At 50.1% G+C, this 21,614-nt stretch overlaps 1 protein-coding gene across 9 annotated transcripts in view; it reads left to right on the forward strand.

The window, feature by feature from the left end:
• NPHP4 (nephrocystin 4) overlaps window positions 1–21,614 on the forward strand; it is a 138,339-nt gene that overhangs the window by 96,646 nt on the left and 20,079 nt on the right. For all 9 annotated transcript variants that reach the window (XM_070768315.1, XM_070768314.1, XM_070768308.1 and 6 more), the window contains 3 exons: window positions 13,202–13,362; window positions 15,680–15,860; window positions 21,357–21,482. In XM_070768315.1, coding sequence (XP_070624416.1) covers window positions 13,202–13,362; window positions 15,680–15,860; window positions 21,357–21,482 — 468 coding nt within the window. The remainder of the gene's footprint in view (window positions 1–13,201; window positions 13,363–15,679; window positions 15,861–21,356; window positions 21,483–21,614) is intronic.

Here is a 21,614-nt window from a genome sequence, read left to right on the forward strand (position 1 = left end):
AAGGCCAGTCACTTAGAGGTGCTCCTGATTTGACTATAAACCCCTTTCCATTAGGAATTTCCCAGAGAGAAATTAGTCCAAAAATTAAATTTCCCTTCAAGTGGAAGTCCAAAGAAATTAAACTCCAAAATCAAATTTTTCTTGTCAGGGTGAATTAAAATTCAAAGTCTAAAATTAATCTTAAAGTCCAGAAAGGCTTTACAATTTCTTACACAGCTGAGTCTCAGTGAAAGATGCCTCTGACTGGGCAGATCTGGGCTTCTTCCTTCAGCAGCTTAAACTCAGGGGTCCTCTGTGGATGTCCCTCAAGGCTTCAGAAGTTGTACTGGTTGAGCACCAGCGCTTTCATGTCCCTCACTTAAGACATGTTTTCTTTTGTTGTTGAAATATTGGATTGGTCCAAGAGTTCGTTCAGATTTTTTCCACCAGATGTTATGGAAAAAGTTATGACACTTTTTGGCCAACCTAATATAGCATGCCTACAACAGAGTGCACTGTCCCATGGATTTTATAAAATTGATAGATTTTATTTGTCAGAGCAGTTTTAGATTTATAGAGAAAGTGAGCAGATAGTCAGGAGTCCCCATATGCTTCCTGTCCCCATCAGTTCAGTTTAGTTCAGTTGCTCAGTTGTGTCTGAGTCTTTGCAACCCCATGGACTGCAGCACACCAGGCTTCCCTGTTCATTGCCAACTCCTGAAGCTTGCCCGACTCTTTGCGACCCCATTAAGTGCAACATGCCAGGCTTCCCTGTCCATCACCAACTCCTGGAGCTTACTCAAACTCATGTCCATCAAGTCGGTGATGCCATACAACCATCTTGTCCTCTATCATCCACTTCTCCTCTCACCTTCAATCTTCCCCAGCATCAGGGGGCTGACTGAACTGAACTGAAGTGTAGTTGAAGCACTGAATAATTGATGCTTTTGAAGTGTGATGCTGGAGAAGACTCTTGAGAGTCCCTTGGACTGCAAGGAGATCAAACCAGTCAGTCCTAAAGGAAATCAACCTTGAATAGTCATTGGAAGGACTTAACACTGAAGTTCCAATACTTTGGTCACCTGATGTGAAGAGCTGACTCATTGGAAAAGACTCTAATACTAGGAAAGATGGAAGGCAAAAGGAGAAGGGGTTGGCAGAGGATGAGATGGTTGAATGGCAATACTGACTCAATGGACATGAATCTGAGCAACCTCCGGGAGATAGTACATGACAGAAGAGCCTGGCATGCTGCAGTCCATGGGGTTGCAGAGAGCCAGACACAACTTAGCAACTGAATGACAACAAGAAGGGTAGCTGCTGTTCTGAGTTCTATCATTCTAGATCCGTTGTATCTGTTTTTTGAACTTAAAGAGGAGCATATTGTATGTTCCCTTGGAATCTAACTTCTTTCGCTCAGCCTCATGTCTGAGATTCATTCATGTTGCTGTATGTAGTGGCAGCTTATCTGTGGTCTTGGCTGTATAGAAACACATCATTGGAATATTCCACAGGGTTTACCCATTCTGCTGTTCACAGTCTGTTGAATCATTTCCAGGTTTTGGCTCTTTTGAATACTACTACTATGAACATTTGTAAAAATTGTGAAGTGACCAGCACAAGTCTAGGTAACATCCATCATCAAACATGTGAATCATAAAATTCTTTTAATCCTTGTGTAAGAACTTTTACGATATACTCTCTCAGCAACTTTCAAATGTGCGATATGGTGTTATTAACTATAGTCACCATGATGTCCATTGCATCCCCATGAGTTACTTACTTTATACCTGGAAGTTTGCACCTTTTAACCCCTTCACCCGTTTTACCTACCCACTCCCCCCGACCCCACCTCTTGCAACTACCAGTCTCTTCTCTGTATTTAACAAGCCTGATTTTTTTTTTTTTTTTAAGATTTCACATATAAGTGAGATCATATGGTATATGTCTCAAACCCACATCTCTTGCATCTCCTGCATTGGCAGGGGGATTTCTTTACTACTAGCACCACCTGGGAACCCCCTGATCCATCCACATTGTTGCAAATGACAAGATAGCCTTCTTTTTAATGGCTAAATAATATTTCACATATATACATAACATGTTTTCTTTCATTGAAGCACTTATTTATTTATTTGGCTGCACTGGGTCTTAGTTACGACACACAGGGTCTTCGCTGCGGTGCACAGGCTGCTCCCCAGTTGTGACGTGGGCTGCAGAGCACATAGGCTCAGTAGTTGTGTCGCACGGGCTTAGTTGCCCTGCGGCATGTGAGATCTCAGCTCCCTGACCAGGGCTTGAAGCCACATCCCCTGCACTGGAAAGTGGATTCTCAGCCACTGGGCCACCAGGGAAGTCCCCACCGCATGTTTTCTTTATCTGTTCATCCACAGATGGACACTCAGGTTTCTTCCACATCTTGGCTATTGTAAATAATGCTACAGTGAACATGAGGCTGCAGAATATTTTCGAGTTAGTGTTTTTTTTTTTCCTTTATTTTCTTTGGTTAAATATCCAAGAGTGGGACTGCTGGTTCATATGGTAATTCTATTTTTAAGTTTTTTGAGGAACCTCCACAGAGCTTTCATAGTAGCTGTGCAAAGTTACATTCCCAGCAACAGTAGATGAGGGTCGCCCTTTCTCCACGCCCTCTCCAGTACTGGCCGGTACTGGAGATCATTCTTTTGGTGTATCCGCGTTGTTCTGTGCCTGGGACTGAAGTCGCTGGGTCTCTGGCAGCACAGGTCTAGCTTTTGTGGGTTCCGCAAGCAGCTTACACACCCACTGGAGTAGATGCCACGCCTGAACCAATTGTGGAGTGTGTGTGGTTCTGTTTGTCTCTTCACGGTCCTGGTGGGTGCCGGCCTCTCCCGGTGTGCAGCCTCTCGGATGACCGATGACCTTCCACACACCGTCGCCTTAGGCCGATCCTCCTTTGAAGTGCTTTGCCCGCTTTTCATTGTGCTGTGTGTTTTTCAGTTTGTGGGTGTTATGTGTATATCCCGATCCCAGTCCTTCTTGAGATGTTAGAAATAGCTCCTCCCACTCTGTGCCTTGCCTTTGATTGTTAATGGTGTCTTTTGTTTAACAGTAGTTTTCCATTAGGTTCAGTTTATCAGTCTCTTTCTTAATGGATAGATTTCCTAAGTTGTGGGCTTCCCAGGTGGCGCTAGTGGTAAAGAATCTACCTGTCAATGCAGGAAACACAAGAGTTATTGGTTCAATCCCTGGGCCGGAAAGATCCCCTGGAGAAGGAAATGGCAACCCGTGTCAGTATTCTTGCCTGGAAAAGTCCATGGACAGAGAAGCCTGGCATGCTACAGTCCACGGGGTCACAAGAGTCACAAGTCCATGGGGACATGACTGAGCACACAGCACACCTAAGCTGCATTCCAAAATGAGTCTGTCTACACAAAGTTTTGAAGATACACTCTGTGTTGTCTTCTTGAAGCCTTTTTATATATTCACATCTAGAATCCATCTGGAATTGATTTTGTGTATCCCGTGAGGTGGGGGTGGAGGTTTGTGACCTTCATAAAGATTCCAGAGAGTTAATAGGACATAAAAGGTTTTAAAAAGCAGGGACTCCATACTCACCAAGCTTGAAAAGTGAGTCATTCCTCAACCTTGAATAGTTGTCTTAAGCAAAATGATGTTCCCAGGATCCAAAGTTTGGTTTTGCCAAAGACGAAAGCGGAGACTCAGGGGTGAATGAGGGCAGAGAGACAAAGCCTTGGTCTCAGCTCCGCCACACAGCTGCCCTTTCTTGGTGGCTGGACCCGCTTATGGAAAGCAGCATTCGAGACGTTGTCTCTGGGCAAAGATTGGACGTTTACAGTCTTGGCAGCCCCAACCGCTGGTTCTCATGGAGGGCACTGCTTCCTCTCAAGGTCTGCGTCCTGGTCCCTAGAGTCCATGACGTGGTTCCCATGCTCCCTAGTGGGCAGCTCTCAGCAGGCTCATGAGGTCCTATAGTAGGAATCACAGCTTGTTGAACCTGGGGCCGGTGGGCCTCGCGACCGCCTCTGCCACATTATCCATTGTGCTACATTGTGAGAATTCCTTTTTGTTTCTTCTTTTTCTTCACGAGTGGGGTGTGCCTCTGGAGTTTCCTCTTTTACTACTGTCCCCTCTCCTTTCAGGAAGGTTCCCCTGAGTCCGTGGTCATTTTGTCCATCTGTGTTGGCCCTTGTCCTTCTGCACCACATGCATGGGACTGTCTTTCCTTGTTCCCCTTGCTTCCTTGTCCAGGCTGTTGTTTCTCTAACCTGCTTCTCTTGGTGTTTTCATCTAGTGGGATTTTCCTTAGTGTGAGGGCTGGAGTCCGGGTGAGCCAAGAGCATCCTCTGTCCTAAAGAACTCACGTTCATCTTCCTATCCCTGGGTTGTCATGGCTGGGGGCACCTCCCACCAGACCAGTGTCTGGGTCTGTACCCTCTAGCACCACCTTGCTCTCCTCTTCCTCTTCCACACACTGAAAGTGTGGACCCTCTGACCCCTTTCCACCATTTCCTGCCTTCTTTTCTGTGCTTCCTTCAAGAGTCCTAATCCTGTGTCCCCAGCTGCAGAAGTCGCATCAGTACGATTGGGAATACCTGTTTTATCTATGTGTTCATTCCCTCTCCCTCGCCACACCAAATCAGTTGAAAGTAAAGTGCAGGCATGATGACACTACCTTTAAATAAATACAGTGATCTGCGTTACTTAAAAGTAAGGATGCCCTTTTCTGTGCACACAGTTCTATCTTAAGATGATAAGAATTTCATAGTCAAGATTTCCCATTTCCCCTCTTATGTCCATTATAGCTATTTTTTGTTCTGACATCCAGTTCAGTGAAGTGAAGTGAAGTGAAGTGAAAGTCGCTCAGTCATGTCCGACTCTTTGCGACCCCGTGGATATACAGTCCATGGAATTCTCCAGATTGGAATACTGGAGTGTGTAGCCTTTCCCTTCTCCAAGGGATCGTGCCAACTCAGGGATTGAACCCAGGTCTCCCGCATTGCAGGCGGATTCTTTACCAGCTGAGCCACCAGGGAAGCCCAACATCCAGTCCAGGTCCATGTATTATTTGCAATCATCTCTTTAGTCTCTTTGCATTGAGGCTTGTCCCCTGCATTCTTTGTCTGATGATGGTGCCTTTTTGAAGAGACCAAGCGATTCGTAGAATGTCCCGTGTTCTGTGTGTGTCTGATAGTTTCTGCACCTAGTTGTCGACCTCCTTTGTCCCCAGCAGTTCTTGTCCACTGGCTGGGTGAGGGCTGAAGGCTCCTTTTTGGATTTGGCATGAATATGTCATTGTTGAAGTCTCGTGCTGCATGTGCATCCCATCGAAGGCACCAAGCTCAGTCTGTGTCACTGTGGGGGTGCTCATGTGAGCACTTCCTTGGGGCACCCGCCCCAGATGTCTCCAGTGGGAAGAGGGAGGTGCTTCCATTTGCACTTGGAAGATTCTTGGGGGCTATTCTTTGGTTCCTTGTGAATATTTGATCCCTACAGCCTCTTTTCTGACTGTGCTAACATCCTCGGCTGTGATTTGCCTGAATCAGCTATTTAATGAAACTTTCCAAAGGGCTTACCTGGTGGCTCAGATGGTAAAGAATCTGCCTGCAATGCAGGAGACCTGGGTTTGATCCCTGGGTCAGGAAGATCCCCTGTAGAAAGGAATGGCCACCCACTTCAATATTCTTGCCTGTAGAATCCTATGGACAGAAGAGCCTGGTGGGCTATAGTCCACGGGGTTGCAAAGTGTTGGACAAGATCAAGTGACTAACACTTTCACTTTTGAAGTGGTAATTCTTCTAATGCTAGCATTTGGTCTCCCTTTATTGGCTGACATTCTTCTATAAAGAGAGACTTTCTTTCGTCAACCAATGGTGAACGACATCTATATCCTCCAAAAAAGACAGAACAAATGTTTAATACTTTCCCTTTAATTTCTAATTTTCAGAGTAATAACTTACTGTAACAGTTACTCCAATAGTAACAGTTGAGGTTTTATATGTCTGGCTCTTTGTTTTGTCTTTGGGGTAGCACTCAGATCTCTCGGATGTTTATTTACTCATTATTGCTAGTTTTTGATGCCCTAATTTCCCCCCATTTGGCCAGTGGTAGCCCTTCTGGTTGGCCTGGGTCTGTTGACACACTCTGGTTGGACTTGGCTGGGGCCTCGCTTTATGGGGCAAAAGTCTCCCGTTCCCTGGGTCTCCCGTTCTCCTGGGAGCCTGGCACCCACACTGTGAATGCTTGCTAGATAGAGGCCATGACCCAGATGTTTTGATCTGGATCTCAACTGCTTCTAGGCCTTTCCTTGGGCAGAGTTGAGGCATATATTAAAACATGACTTCACTTTGACATTTCTAATTCAAATTTAGAGGTTTTTCCTTGAAATATTTTATTTGTATCTCTTTCCTCTTAATGTGACTGCAAACAATATGTGGCTGATGAAGGTTCTGTGGTCCTGGGCAGTGTCCCACAGGATGCAGAGTGAGTGAGTGCAGCAAAAAGTGCGTGCTGTTCCCAGTTCGATGATCAATCAGATTTGCCTGTTTCGGTTTGTTTTCAGTTTTATGTTTGCTTTCTGCCCTTCCTTTCTTTGTTTTTTGGCTGTGGTGTGTGATTTGAGGCTCTTAGTTCCCTGACCAGGGATCGAACCCATGCCATGGCCATGAAAGCACCGTGTCCTGACCACTAGATGGCTGAGGAGTTCCCAGCTTTCTTTCCTTTTTCCTTTGATCTGTTGGAATATTTACATGGATCAAAACACAAAACCATAGTTGAATATACACTCCAAGCTCCCTCCCATCATCATCCTTTAGATGGTCCCCACCTGCTCAGCCTCTTGGAGGCAACCTGGTTTCTAGTTTCTGGCTTAAGCAAATATTTATATTTTTATTTTTCCTTTTTTCTTCTTCAAAAATTAGCATACCAAATACATGTGTTCAGCATGGAAAGTTAACTGTCCATCCTCCCGAGTTCTACTCCATGTGGAAACCACCTGCGTTGTTTTTACAGCTACATTGTCCTGTGTTGGGTGCACATCCTGTGGTTTATTCAACCATCATCCCACTAATGGAGGTTTGGGCCTTTCCGGGGTTCTGCTATTTCAGACAACGAGGGGATGAGCAGCTCCGTGTTTCTGGGGTTTTCTGTGTCTGAAGGTGTGTTTTGGGGCAGATTGCTGGCAGTGGGTTTATAGGATTGAACCTCCCCTCTGTTAGCCTCCCCCACAAAATGGGTTGCTACACTTTTAAAAAAAATTGAGTATATGTTTATTTGTCTGCATCAGGTCTCAGCTGCAGCACCCAGGACTGTCAGTCTTTGTCTCGGCCAGCGGGGTCTTTAGTTGTGTCACGCGGACTCTTAGCTGTAGCCTGTGGGATCTAGTTCCCCCGCCAGGGACCGAACCCGGGCCCCCTGCATTAGGAGCCCAGAGTCTTAGCCACTGGACCCCCAGGGAAGTCCCAGGTTGCTACACTTTAGGATTTGTATAACCTTATTCTTGTGAGATGAATGAAGTTGAATGTCTTCTGTCATTAGCAGCACATTTCCATTCCATTTTTCTATCAGATTTTTCATTTCTTTTGTCCTGTTTCGGGAACTCTGATAGGAAGACTAGCCTGTTGCCTGTGGTATAAATCGCCAATATGATTTCTACTTTGTTGTTCGTCTTTTTGCTTTGCTTAGGGTGGGTTTTGCCATGTAAAGGTGTTTCTTTCCTGTAGTCTAATGCGTCAGTATTTTGTTGCTTCTAGAGTCTTGAGTCATAGATGCGAGGGCTTTCTCTCCTTTGCAAGAGATTCGTGCGTGCTTTCTTCTGGGATGTGTAGGTTTCATTTCTCACATGTAGATTTCTGATGTCTGTGCAGTTTATCCTGCTGTGTGATGGCAGATTTGGATCAGCTTTATCTCTTCCCAAATGTCTCTCCGATTGACCTGGCACTATTTATTAAAAGGTTTGTCTTTTCCCCCAGTAACTTGAGAGCCACATTTATCATATACCTTTTTTTTTTTTTTTTTTTAATGATTCAGTGTCATTTTGGATTTTCTTGCTTGTTCCATTAGCCCAGAGGTTGGCAAACTATTTTAAGGGCCAGAACAAAATATTTTAGACTTTCTGGCTTTACATATGATCTCTGTGTAATCATTTTCTTCTTCTTTTGATTTTTGTTTTCCACAATGCTTTAAAAAAAAGCCATTTTTATTCATTTCTTACTTATTTTTGGCTGTGTCGGGTCTTTGTTGCTGCACGCGGGCTTTCTCTAGTTGCAGCGAGCAGGCACTCCTCTTTGTTGCGGTGTGCGGGCTTCTCTTGTTGAGCACAGGCTCTAGGGTGCTCAGGCTGCAGTAGTTGTGGCTCATGAGCTTCATTGCCCTTCAGCATGTGGAGTCTTTGTGGACCAGGGATTGAACCGTGTCCCCTGCTTTGGCAGGCGGAGTCTTTACTACCGGACCATCAGTAAAGTCCTGTAAAAGCCATTCTTAGCTCATGGTGGGTTGGCCTGTGAGCCGTAATTTACCAGACTGTTAGAATGTCTATGCATGAAGGTCACACTGTTTATCAGAGGCGTTACGTTGTTCTTCCTTGCGTGGTTCTCCTGGACATTCTTGCTGGTTTGGTTTCCCATGTAAACTTGTTGGACTCCTCACTAGAGTTCTGGAGCGTTCACAGATGAACGGTGGGGATAACTGCCCTCACAGGATGGGAGCTGACCTTCCCCAGGAATGGGGATGTCTTTCCATCCACTTATTTTGGCTTCCCTGTCTCCTGAAGACACATAACTGTACCTCAAACAGATTTTTCTATTTTCTTATTTTCTAATCAATTAAATTTTGCGTTTATCTTTATATTACCTTCCTTCTACTGTTTTGGAGGTGTTTTCTATTGTTATTTGTTGCTTAATTCATTTACTGTAATTCTTTGGTCCTTGGGATATAAAGTCTTGAAGGTGCAGCAAGGATCCCACCTGGGCTGGGGCATGGTGTTTGTGACAGGGTGAGGGAGCTAAGCCGGGGAGCCTGAAGTGTCACTGTTCCTGGGAGTCGGCGGTCAGCTTCCCTGCAGACTTTTGAGTGGGATGGAGATGATGCAGGGTTCTTTAATGGGTGCTTTGGCACTGCCATGGGATGGACTGCAGGGAGCTTGGGCCTCAGGAAAGGCCACCAAGGAGCCAGCTGTCTGAACTGGACAGGAGTGAAGGGGTCCAAGCCTACAGTGGGGAGGAATTGGGAATGTCCAGCACAAGGGGCCTTGGGCTGCCCCCAGACAAGGATGGCTTCCATGTGTGACACTCAGCACACTGTCAGCTCTGGGCTCGGTGTGTCACCTGAGACCGTGAGCCCCATCAAGGCAGGGGCCTGTCCATCCTGTCCCCCCACATGACCCCACACAGGGCCTGGGGCATGTACTGCATGTGAATTCATGGTTGTGTTGAGAGGACCTGCCTGCCGAAGGGATGTGGTGATGATGGAGCCCAGCTGGGGTGTCGAGAGGATACGGCGCCTGGTGGCAACTTGGATTGACGCAAGGAGGATCTGGCTGAGGAAGAAGATGCAGGGTCCAGCTGGGATGGGCTGCATTCAGGCACAAGTGCAAGTCTGGGTGAAGGGTCAGTGGGGCTGGGGGTGTTGGAGGTGAGTGTGGAGGGCCCCCAGGGAAGGGTGTCTGTGGTGTCATTTGGGAGGTCAGCCCACACAGTTCATGTTCTGGAGCTAGCAGTCTGACCAGGGTAGGGGTCGGTGCTTCTTATACTCCTCTGCAGCCCAGGAGGCCCAGCAGGTGGGTGCTACTCGGTGCTGTGAACTTGACCTTCCACGTTGCCTGGTCCTCTTTCCAGTCCCCAGGGCACCTGGATGAGCAGCCTCAGGGTGGGTGTCATGAGACTGACCAGATACCCAGGCTGGTGGGGCTGGGGCAGGGCAGCAGGGTCCTTGACCTCCACTGGCCCTGTGAGTTGCTCTGGGCACTGGAGATGGGACACTGGGGCCTGGCCTGCCGTGTGTGACATCATTCCCAGCTTCTCCCGTGGCCTCTGTCCTGCTGCTCGGTGTACTGTCCTGCCCAGCACTGCCCGGGGCAGGGGGTGCTTCTGGCTGGAGCCAGGGCCACATGTCTGGACCTTTCTTTGTGTTCCCTGGGCCCATCAGGACCACCCTCTATTCCCCCTCAGCCCCCGGTGGGTGCTGTCCTGACCTGCTTCACTGCTCCCACTGCCCTGGCCTTGAGGAGAGTGGAGGGAGCGCTATGTGGATACCCTTGGGCCGAGGCGGCTGCAGGGGGTGCGGGTCTAAGCCTGCCCTGGCAACTCAGGCTGCTGAGTGGACATCTGCCTTCCTCCCCAGGTTTGTTGTTGTTCAGTCACCGAGTCATGTCTGACTCTTTGCAACCCCTTGGCGGTACTGCAGCCCGCTGAGCCTCCCCAGTCCTTCACTATCTCCTGGAATTTGCTCAAATTCATGTCCATCGAGTTGGTGATATATAACCATCTCATCCTCTGCCTCCCCCTTCTTTTCTTGCCCTCAATCTTTCCCGGCATCAAGGTCTTTTCCAGTGAGTTGGCTCTTCGCATCAGGTGGCCAAAGTATTGGAGCTTCAGCTTCAGTAACAGTCCTTCCAATGAATATTCAGGTTTGATTTCCTTTTGAATTGGTTTAATCTCATTGCTATCCAAGGGACTCTCAAGAGTCTTCTCCAACATCATAATTTGAAAGTGTCAATTCTTTGGTGCTCAGCCTTCTTTATGGTCCAACTCTCACATTATACATGATGTGTATACATGAGTACTAGAAAACATGAGTACTGGAAAGACCATAGCTTTGATTATATGGACTGCTTTTAAAATACTGTTATATGGTTGATGGAAAGGGAAGAACTGCTGTATTCAGTATGTTTCCCCTGATAGCTTACGAGTGAATGATGTCAGATTTGTGATCTCTGAAGAAGAAGATTTAGCTTTGGGACCAGGGACCAGTCATGATCACCCAAGAGCTTTTGTGTAGTAGAGTTTTATTAAAGTGAAAAGGGACAGAGAAAGCATCTGACATAGACATCAGAAGGGGGATGGAGAATGCCCCCCTCACTAGTCTTAGGAAGGGAGCTATATACTTTTTAAATTATTACAATAAATTTATTATTGTTGTTATTACAATAAATCAAAAGAATTCCTCAAGGTTGTAAAGATCTTACTAGACCCATTCCCACAATTTACATTTTAAGATGACAGGATTAGAACTAACAATAGAAAGATCTTACCAGATCCACTCTCATAATATACATGTTAAGATAACAGGATTAGTCAGAAGGTTTTCAAGAAGGAGAAACTGTCCTCAAGTAGGATTCATAATTGTTATATAATCCTTGGTGGTGGTGGTTTAGTTGCTAAGTTGTGGCCAACTCTTGGGTCCCCATGGACTGTAGCCCAACCAGGCTTCTCTGTCCATGGGATTCTCCAGGCAAGAATACTGGAATGGGTTGCCATTTCCTTCTTTAGGGATCTTCCCGACCCAGGAATCGAACCCAGGTCTCCTGCATTGCAGGCAGATGATTTACCAACTGACCTATGAGGAAAGCCCTTAATACAGAGTTTAAGCTGAGTTGTTTGTTGTGTACTCATCAGCTCTGGGCTTAGAGAAAAAAGCATTTTATGTGACTAAGACTAAGAAATGTAGAGAAAAAAGACATTTGTCCTTTCCTCCTCCTTGAAAATTCCAGACCCCTGTCTCCTCCTTGAGAGCCACAGACCCCTTTCTCCTCTCTGGGGATCCTGGACTTCTTATCAACCTGCCTAGGAATTGACTCTCTCACCCCCATTTTGCTCTTCCTGCACTTTAACTAATGGTGATTTCAGTGACATTTTTGTCAATCGAGGATTAATGATGATGCCACTTTGAAAAGGTGAAGGCAGAAGCCACAGTCCAGCTCCAATCTCATATTGATAAGCCTGACACCAGGGGGACCCCAGAAAGGCCTGGGCTCCTGTAGGACTGGGTGTGTTGGGATTGGGTGGTGACTTGGGGTGGGCTCAGCACTGTGTGCTAAGCTCTGTTTCAGTTTAGGCTCTGCACATGCCTGTGTGTGAATATCCCAGCTTTTAAAAAACTTTATTGAAGTATAGTTGGTTTACAATGTTATGTTGTAACATAACGTATGTTTCTGCTGTATAGCAGTTATTCAGTTGTACATATATACATATATATATATATATATATATATAGTTTTTCATATTCTTTTCCACTGTGGTTTATCACAGGATATTGAATATAGCTCCCTGTGTTATACAGCAGGACCTTGTTAGTTACCCACCCTGTATGTACCAGTTTGCGTCTGCTGACCCCACACTCCCAGTCCTTCCCTCCTCTGCCTCCTCACCCCCTTGGCATTCCCAAGTCTGTTCTCTATGTCTGTGTGTCTGTTTGTGTCTTGTAGATGTTTTAGATTCTGCATATGAATGATATTTTATAGTATTTGTTTTTCTGACTCACTTTGCTTGGTGTGATCATCTCTGGGTCCATCCATGTTGCTGCAAATGGCATTGTTTGATTCTTTTTAACGACCAAGTAATATTCCATTGTATATCTATCTCTCTATCTATCTCTCTACCTATCTATCACATCTTCTGTCTCTGGTGAATGTCCAAATTTTTTGTTTTTGTTTTTTTTTTAAGATATTTTGATGTGGACCATGTTTTTAAAGTTTTGAGTTTGTTACAGCATTGCTTCTGTTTTATGTTCTGGCTTTTTGGCCCTGAGGCATATGGGGTCTTAGCTCCCCGATCAGGGATCAGATCTGCACCCCCTGTTTTGGAAGGTGACGTCTTAGGCACTGGACTGCCAGGGAAGTCCCTAAATGTCCCAGTTTGAACAGAAGAAGTAGATGGTATTTCTCCCTAAATCCTATGCATCAGGTTTCCTACTCCTTGGCTGGCCCCATCAGGGCATCTGTCCTTGTTCAGCATTGACTGTTTCACCAGGACTTGGTGAAACACATCTATCTTATTTGAGGAGTAGCTTATTGCATATATTGGAAAGAAATATAGTCTTCTGAACACCACTCTTCCTGTCGTTAATTTGGGTATTTTATAATGTTTTGATTAATATATTTATTAAGCTACGGCTCTGCTAGAAGTGGAAATTTTTCATCATGCCCAGAGCAGAAAGTCCTCCAAGTATATAAAGATGATAAATGATTCCAGTTACTGTTGGGCCTGTTCGGGGCCTCTTTGCACAGGGTCTCCGGGCTTTCAGCGGAAGTACCTGGTGGACCCCGGGTTCCTGAGACCCGGGGAGCAGCGCTGGTTCGCCCGCTACCTGGCCATGCAGACCCTGCAGATCGACGTCTGGGATGGGGACTCCCTGCTTCTCATTGGATCTGCTGCCGTTCAGCTGAAGGTAGGTTTTTCCCACAGTCTCTCCTGTAAGGTCTGTCCCCTGGCGGTGTTGGTCACTGCCCAGCGCTGGGCATCATCAGCCTGGCTTCTTGGTTCACAAATTCAAATACTGCCGAGTCCTTGCCTTCTCCAAAGGAAGCGATGTTCACAGAGCCTAAACTTGATCAAGCTAGCCTACATCCGTCCAGTCATCAGATCCTCAGTCGAGCAGGTAATGTTGGCTCTGCTCCCTCGATGGTGAGCATGGCAGTTCCCTGAGAGCAGCAAGGGGTCGGCCTTGTTCCCCAGGGGCTGGGCCCGCCCGTCGAGGTGCGCCCTCAGGATGGAGACTTGATGAGTGAGTGATGGGCTGGGGAAGTATTTCCCGATGCCTATTCTCAGTGCCATGAATCACGAGAATCAGAATCTCATCCTTTTTCTAACTGTGCTTTCTATTTTCCTCATAGGCTAAAACTGAATCTACACATTAATTCAATTTTCTTCCCCGGGGCTTCTCCATGAACCTTCCCTGTCGTGTGACCAGGACCCCAGAGGGTCAGCATGGGCTCACACGGCAGCCTCTAGACCAGGCCCTGGTCACATCCACTTGCCCATGTGCCGTCCTGAGGGCTTGCCCCCCAAGCCTCCACCCTGGGGTGGAGCGGAAGAGGATACAGGGCCATCCCTACAGCTCTGGAATCTCTCTGTCCTTCATCCACTTTTCCTTCATCCCCTGTTTTTTTAAAATTATTTATTTATTTATTCGCTTGTATCGGGTCTTAGTTCCGGCATGTGGGGTCTTCTGCTTTGGCGTGTGGTCTCTCTGGTTTGCTGCTCAGGCTCAGTAGTTGTGTCTCCTGGGCTCAGTGGTTGTGGTGCTTGGGTCAGTAGTTGTGGTGCTCAGACTTAGTTGCCCCACCACATATGGGATCTTAGTTCCCGGAGCAGGGATCAAACCCATGGGTCCTGCCTTGCAAGGTGGATTCTTAACTACTGGACACCAGGGAAGCCCCATAGTTGTTTTCCTTCTGGATTCCAGCCACAGCCCCCTAGGTTGCCCTGCCTGAGCCTTGCATGGCTGGTCGCTGAGACCTGCAGGGCCGCTCCCATCCCCCCTTGCTCCTCAGCGCCCTGTCCCCTTGAGGAGCTCATGGCTCTGGGACTTGCCTGTCCCCTTGCAGTGGCTCTGGCCCTGTGCTCTCCATCCTCAGAGAGCCACCTGCTCCTCCCTCCCTTCTTCCCTCTTTCAGCTGACCCGGCTGCAACTGCCCCCACCCCGGGTCTCAGGACCCACCCCTGAGTGGGTGACGCCCCCAGGGCAGTGGAAGGAGCCGGGGGCAGTGTGTGCAGAGCACTGGGTGGGGTCCATGGCTGGAGAGGACTGAGCTACTACCGTCCTACCCTTTATGATTATTAGCTTTTAGAAAAGTCTCTGCAGTTTCTGAGGTGAGAAGCAATACCCTGTTTTCATTGCCATTGTTGCTCCCTGGGCAGCTGGGCGTCACCTCTTGCCTTGACCAGTGTCCCTCTGGAGGGGTCTTCACCCCATCTGGCCACCAAGACTCCTGAACCATGCCTGTGTTGGCATCATGTGGACAAGCACTGCTGAGCAAGCAGGGTCTATGCAGCTGGAAGCCCCCAGACCTGCTAAGGAGGGATCTGGTCTGAGTGTGTCCACCCCAGAGATGGACAGAGGACGGATGCTGGGGGGACAGGGCCAGAATTCCAGAAGCAGGAACTTAACCTGGCCCCACGCTTTTGTTTTTATGTGAAGTCGAGAGGCCTGGTCACCTTCTCCAGGCCATGCAGGAGGAGGGGCCCAGCCCTCCCTCCCTCCTGGCCCCACTACCCTTGGGCTCAGGCCGAGGACTGAGGGGTTAAAGTTGATTAGCAGAGAAGAGTGGGCTCCAGAACATCCCTATACTTCCTGGGTCTGCCTGGCCTGGCACAGAGCCTGGGTCTGGCCTGGAGACTCTCCTGACCTGGCTCCGTCTGTCCTGTGGTCCCTCCTTAGACCCGCTGCCCATCTTTCAGCCACTCTGGAGCACTCCCGACCCTGCCTGGCATGCCCCCTGCCTTCCCTGTGTGGAGACCCAGTGGAGACTCCTCAGGGCTCCCACTGGGCTTCCTCAGGGACCCCTTGTCGTGCACTTCCCGACTTACCCCTGCAGAGGGGGCTGTATGCGGCGCTGCCGGGCCTGCTTGTGTTTGCTCAGTGGGTGGACCGGGATGCACTTTGTTAAAGACCTGACATCAGTCTTTAACATCAAGGACTTGGGTTTTCAGAGCAGATGGCCTCTGCCTCAGCCCCCCTCTGACCCATGTCTTCTCCTCTGCAGCACCTTCTCCGCCAGGGGCGGCCGGCCGTGCAGGTCTCGCACGAGCTGGAGGTTGTGGCGACTGAATACGAGCAGGACGCCATGGTGGTGAGTGGAGACATGACCAAGTTTGGCTGCGTCAGACCCATCGACGTCCACACGGTGGTGAAGGGCCAGCTGCACTTGACCTTGGCCAACGTGGGTAAGAGCCCCCAGCAGCTTGACTGTTGTTCCCGGGTAGCCACTCTGCTTCCCATCTGGGCCGTGAGCCCCCTCAGGACAGTGGGCACATGGGCAGCAGCTCTCGATAGGAATTCAGCTCTCATTACTTGACCACTGAGTCTGCCCTTGATCAGCGAGTCTGTCCTGATCACTGAGCGTCTGTCATTGATCGCTGAGTATGTGTCCTGACCACTGAGTCTAGCCTTGTGCACTGAGTGCCTGCCATGATCCCAGAGCCTCTGTCCTCGACCACTGAGCCTTCCCTGGCACTGGTTGTTTGGCATTCCTGATATCTGGTTGGGGTTTGGGATTGTTTGCTGTCTCGGTCTTGCCCAGGTTCTGTTTCCTGTACTGTGCATGGGACATCTCTGTGATGATCCTCACATAAGATGCCTGGCTTCAGGAGAGAGCTTGGTCAGCTCATAGCACTGCCTCATCGTGGGGGAGAGACAAGAGAACTGTTCCTAAGCTCCACATGCACAGCTTGGGGAGAGGAGCAGAAGGACAGAGGAGCAGAGGGACAGAGGAGCATAGGGATGCTCTCCTTAAGAGTCGAGCACCTTGACCTCATGTCAGATGGTATCCCAATAGCTGCTCAGCAGAGGCACCGAGGAAAGCCCTCTCTGGCCTTGGCATGGTCCTGCCTGGACATTCTCGGGTCTCCACTAAGCCCCTGATGGGACAGGGGACATTAGGCCCGCCAGGCCTGCCTGTGCCCGCCTCAGGGGAGAGGGCAGCATGAGCCCCATGGGGCTAGTGACCAGCCCACTCCATTCCCTCCAGGGGACCATGGGAGGACTGAAAGCAGGACACCGCCAAGCCATTGAGGCTTCTGGACTCCAACCTCTCTGTCGCTTTCTTGGGGAATTTTCCATTCCTTACAGCCCAGCCTGATTTCAGAGCCTGCAGCCCCATGGGCCTCACTGACGCGTGCGGAGAGCCGGAGCCGAGCAGCGGGAACCAGCGCGGAGCTCATTAAGCTGGGTCTGAGGCTTCTGCTCGCTTGTTTACAGCTGTCGGATCCAAGGCAGCCTGGAAAACAGACAATATGGAAACAGCAAAACTCAATTAGGTCCTAGAGAAATAAATGAGCCGCGTGTGAGGAGCAGACATTATTCAAAAGCGCCCACAACAGAGGGGAGTTACTAGAAACCTTCTTCTGCCTCTGAGATTGTGTTGGCTATTTTTATATTTAATTCACCAGCCCACAAATATGCAGTGACTCCAGGTTTTAAAATCTTATCTTTGGAAGAAAGATTAGCTCCATTATGTGTTATCTTAAATTGTCATTTTCATACTTTGCCTGCAAGACAGAGATAAGGCGGTGGGAAGGAGCCTGAGACAGCCAGCCTGGGAGGCTGCTCTGTCGCCGAGCAGGGATGGATAACAAAGCGCCGAAGCTGCACGCAGCCCACTTGTACGAAGCGGCCGCACTGTGCTTTCCTCTCTATAGTCTGCGGTTTTCTGAAAAAAGAAAAATAAAAGTGTCATGGCTTTTATTTCTTTATAAAACTGGTTGTTCTGAGCCAAGCAGCAGGCGCGGGCCGGCAGAGGCGGTAATGGCTGTGTGGGCCTTTTGAGGGGACAGAGGTGGGGCCAGCAGACACCCGGACGGCACCCAGGCCTCTGTGTTCACAGCCGAGTTCAAGTGTGAGGCTGCGGATCGAGGCGTGACGGCCGGGTCCCCAGGAGTCTTTCTGTGGCAGAGGGTCGTCCCTGTGCTCTGCAGCTTCTCGGCTCAGACGAGCTTTTTGACACTCCTTTCGTGCCAGGCGCTTCTGCTGCTTGACCCTGGTGGCTCAGACAGTAAAGAATCTGCCTGTAATGCAGGAGACCTGGGTTCGATCCCTGGGTTGGGAAGATCCCCTGGAGAAGGGAATGGCTGCGCACTCCAGTATGCTTGCCTGGAGAATGCCACGGACAGAGGAGCCTGGCGGGCTACATCCATGAGGCCATAAAAAGTCGGACACACTGAGCAGACCAACACTTGCTTTTCATCATTTAGAGATCTCAGAATTTTTTATCCTGGGATCCTGCTTGTGCGTGTGACCACTGTATCTAAGGCCTCCTGAGGGACCAAGGGCTGCCCTGACCCCTGGCTCCACGGTCAAGTACTGGTGCTCTTGGGGTTATGGAAGCACCGGGTGCTGTGGACTTTGATGGATGACCTGGGTTTGGGGTCGAACAGTGTGATCAGTCTGCATGGTGGGAGGCAGGGCGGCTGCCTAGCTGATTTGGGAGCCCTGCAGATTTGGGGGTGTCTTGGCTTCATATCCCCTGGAGAAGGAAATGGCTACCCACTCCAGTATTCTTGCCTGGGAAATCCCATAGACAGAGCAGCCTGGCGGGCTGCAGTCCATGGGGTTGCAGAGTCAGACTCAGCTGAGAGACTGGCACACTCTGCTCCGTAGCCATGTGTCGGTCGCCAGCTGTAACTTTCTGTCTCGTGGACGGGCACAAAAGCCTCAGCAATTTCAGGTCGCAAATTGTGCCCTTATTAGACGTGGCACCTTCGCCCCATGTGGTCCTGGAGCCGGTGTGCGCATGTAAATCCAGTTTCTCAAGATTACTACTCCTTTCTAAACCAGGGCTTCTCAGGTGGCGCTAGTGCTAAAGAACCCATCTGCTAATTCAGGAGACATAAGAGACAGGTTTGGTCCCTGGGTCGGGAAGATCCCCTGAAGAGAGGCATGGCCACCCTCTCCAGTATTCCTGCCTGGAGAGTCCCGTGGACAGAGAAGCCTGGAGAGTTGCGGTCCATAGGGTCGCAAAGAGTTGGACACGACTGAAGTAACCTAGCACCAGCACAATAGCATGTTTCTAAACAAACCGACACTCCAAATACAAATACAGCGGGAGGTAGTGATCAGGAAGCCCCGGACGGCCCCCGTCTGCCGGGGAGGTAACCACATGTGCTGCTGGGTCACACGCTGTGGTGATGGTTGGTCCTCCTGAGAGCCGGAGCTCCAAGGACACTGTCACCTGCCCCCGAGAGCTGGTGAGCAGATTTGGGCTTTGCTGCAGTTCCCTGGGGTTCTGTGGGTCTCAGTGGAGCTATTATCAGGCTCACAACACGCCTGCCTCCTCTCAACTGGATCCGGGTGGACCACAGGCTTCCTTGCCCACGACCCAGGGACCCACTCGCTGCAGGACTAAGGTGGTGGAGAAAGCCACGGCAGTGGGCCCGCAAGGACACTGCTGGTTCTTCCTTGTGGTGTTTGCCCTTGACCCAGCGCAGCCGTGGGAGGACTCAGGAAGTAATCGCTACACCGGCCAGTCTGACGTCGTCTTGGATGTCAGGGGATGAAGCTGACCTCAGATGTGAGAGGTCCTCTGAGTGAGGAGGGGTCAATACCAGGTTCCTTTCTCAGGGAGGAGGTTCACGATCCTAGGACGGTAGCTGCTGTCAGGTCAAAAATAGGTCCCACGGAGACGAGAAAAATGCTTAGCAGCTTCAGTTTGCAGGGGAAGATGGAAGACCCCTGGGAAGGGTGTGGTGGCAGCTGCAGGGGATGAGAGTGGACAGTGGGGCGGCTTCCTGGTGGTTCCCGGAGCAGCGACAGAACAGTTCTGACCGCGGACGCTGTGGGGCTGCTGCTGCCCCCAGGGGCTCTGGACCATGGGCTCCCACACCTGCCCGTGCAGCCGTTTCCCTGGGAGGATGTGGAAGAAGCGGAACCTCCAGTTTGCCAGGACTGCATCTGAATGTGTGGTGGCTGGGTAGGTGACGGAAGCAGCTCCTGTCACAAGAGGGGAGGCAGGAAGGCCTCCGGGAGCCGAGATTCCCAGAAAATGCTCAAGAGGACCAGAATGAAAGCTCTCCAAGGGCAGGACTCACTCACTGCATCACCAGCCTTTAAACCTTGTTGCGTGAATTGCTCCTTGATTGACCAGAGATGATTTCTGTCTGTCGTTTTTATTTTTGGCCCTGCCACATGGCATGAAGGTTCTTAGCTTCCCAACCAGGAATCGAACGCTGTGCCCTTTGTTATGGAAGCTTGGTGCCTTAACCAACAGGGAGGTCCCTTGGTTTTTCATTTCTGAATCTGGCCTTTCCCATGCCCACAGCAGGCCTTTGTCCTCACTCATCTTTTAGGGGGATGGTCTGCTGTCGCACTGACGTGTTTGGGGTCTCCAACTGCAGTTCCAGGGTCTGCTGCTGTTCCTTGGGGTCTGGGGTGGCGGCCCCCCTCTGGAGCAGTGCAGGGACCTTGACCTCCCTTGGAAGGATGGCTACCCTCTTTCCAGCCTTGGCTGAGAATAGCCCAGAAAGAGTTCCCGTCAGGTTGCTAGAGACATAAACCCCACCTTTGTCCCTGAGAGGACAAGCTGACACCTGCAGGCAGGTGGGCGTGCTGATGCTTGGGCCCTGGGCTTGCCGTGAACAGCAGCCTCCCAGCAGCAAGTAGACTTGCAGAGGTGGGGCCAAAGGGGGCTGCTGAGCTGAGCAGGAGCATCACCCCCTCCCCTGGGTCCCATCCAGGGGGCAGGGTCCCCTTCTAACCCCTCCCAGAAAGACTGCCGGACACCTCAGATTGCCGGTGAGAGATGAGTAGCATGTCTTGTGTTTGGTGGTTGTTTCTGGATCTGACAGCTGAGCTCTGTCTGCCTCACCCCGAGGGGTGTCAGGTCCACGCAGAGAGGTGGTGGTCCCGAGGACAGGGCCCATCTACCCAGGTGAAGCATGTCTGCGGCAAACACTTGTCATCCCTGGGACCAGATGACACTGGAAGTAGTGAAGCCTGCCCCGGTTCAGCTGGAGGGAAATAGGGCTGGCCCTTGGGACACGCTGTCCCCTGAAGCCACTTTGTCCCCTCCAGAGCTCTTTCAGCAAACAGCCCCCAGGCCCTGCATGGAGTCTCCTCCCCTCTACCTGCAGAGGCCCTGTGTGGAGGCTCCTCTCTCCCCAGGTGGCCCTGCATGGGGGCTTCTCTCTCACCCAAGGGCCCTCTATTGAGGCTTATTCACCCTTCCCCCAGGGGCTCTGTGGGGGTCTCCTCTCTCCCCGGGAGGGTCCCACATGGAGATTCCTCCCCGCCAGGAGTTTTTGGGTACAGATGTTTGCAGAAGGGTACAAAGGCCTTCCTGCAGCAGTGTGACACTCAAGGGCTGATGACAGAGTCTGTGACCATCCCAGAGCACGAGGCTGGGGTCCTGGGGACCTGCCTGGAGGGTCCTGAGCCCTAACTCCTCTTTGGAGAGCAGATGGCTGCTCTGGGGAAGGAGAGGAGGTATGGACCTGGAGAGCAGGGTGCTCGAGGGAAAACAGGCCTCTGCTGGCCACCCACCATCTCTGTTGCAAAACAAATTCAGGCCAAGAGTGGAATGTGGGGATGTTGGTGGGTCAGTGGGTATTTGAAGCCAGATCTCCTTATCAGGGGTGTATGTATGTTATCAGACTCTTTTCTGATACTAATGTCAGAATTAATTACTTAATTAATGCAGGGTGGTGTGTGTGTGGGGTGTTTTCATACAGGTCACTTGTGTGAACAGAGAGTAAGGAGTCCCAGTTCCCTGCCACCTTCCAGGTCGAGGGTCATCTCAAATGATGGAGTCGGCAACTTCATGGGAGGCAGCCTCCTGACACCCGGGGGCCCCAGATGTGAGTGGAGAGGGCAAGGAACCTGTGGGTGGGAGGGGAGGGTTGTGCTTGGTGTGATGGGCCAGGGGGTGGGATGGAGTGAGGGAAGGGAGGCTGTGTGTGTGTGTGAATGTGTGTGAATGCGTGTGCAGG

Source organism: Bos indicus, chromosome 16 (assembly GCF_029378745.1).
Source record: "Bos indicus isolate NIAB-ARS_2022 breed Sahiwal x Tharparkar chromosome 16, NIAB-ARS_B.indTharparkar_mat_pri_1.0, whole genome shotgun sequence".
In the NCBI taxonomy this organism is placed as follows: domain Eukaryota; kingdom Metazoa; phylum Chordata; class Mammalia; order Artiodactyla; family Bovidae; genus Bos; species Bos indicus.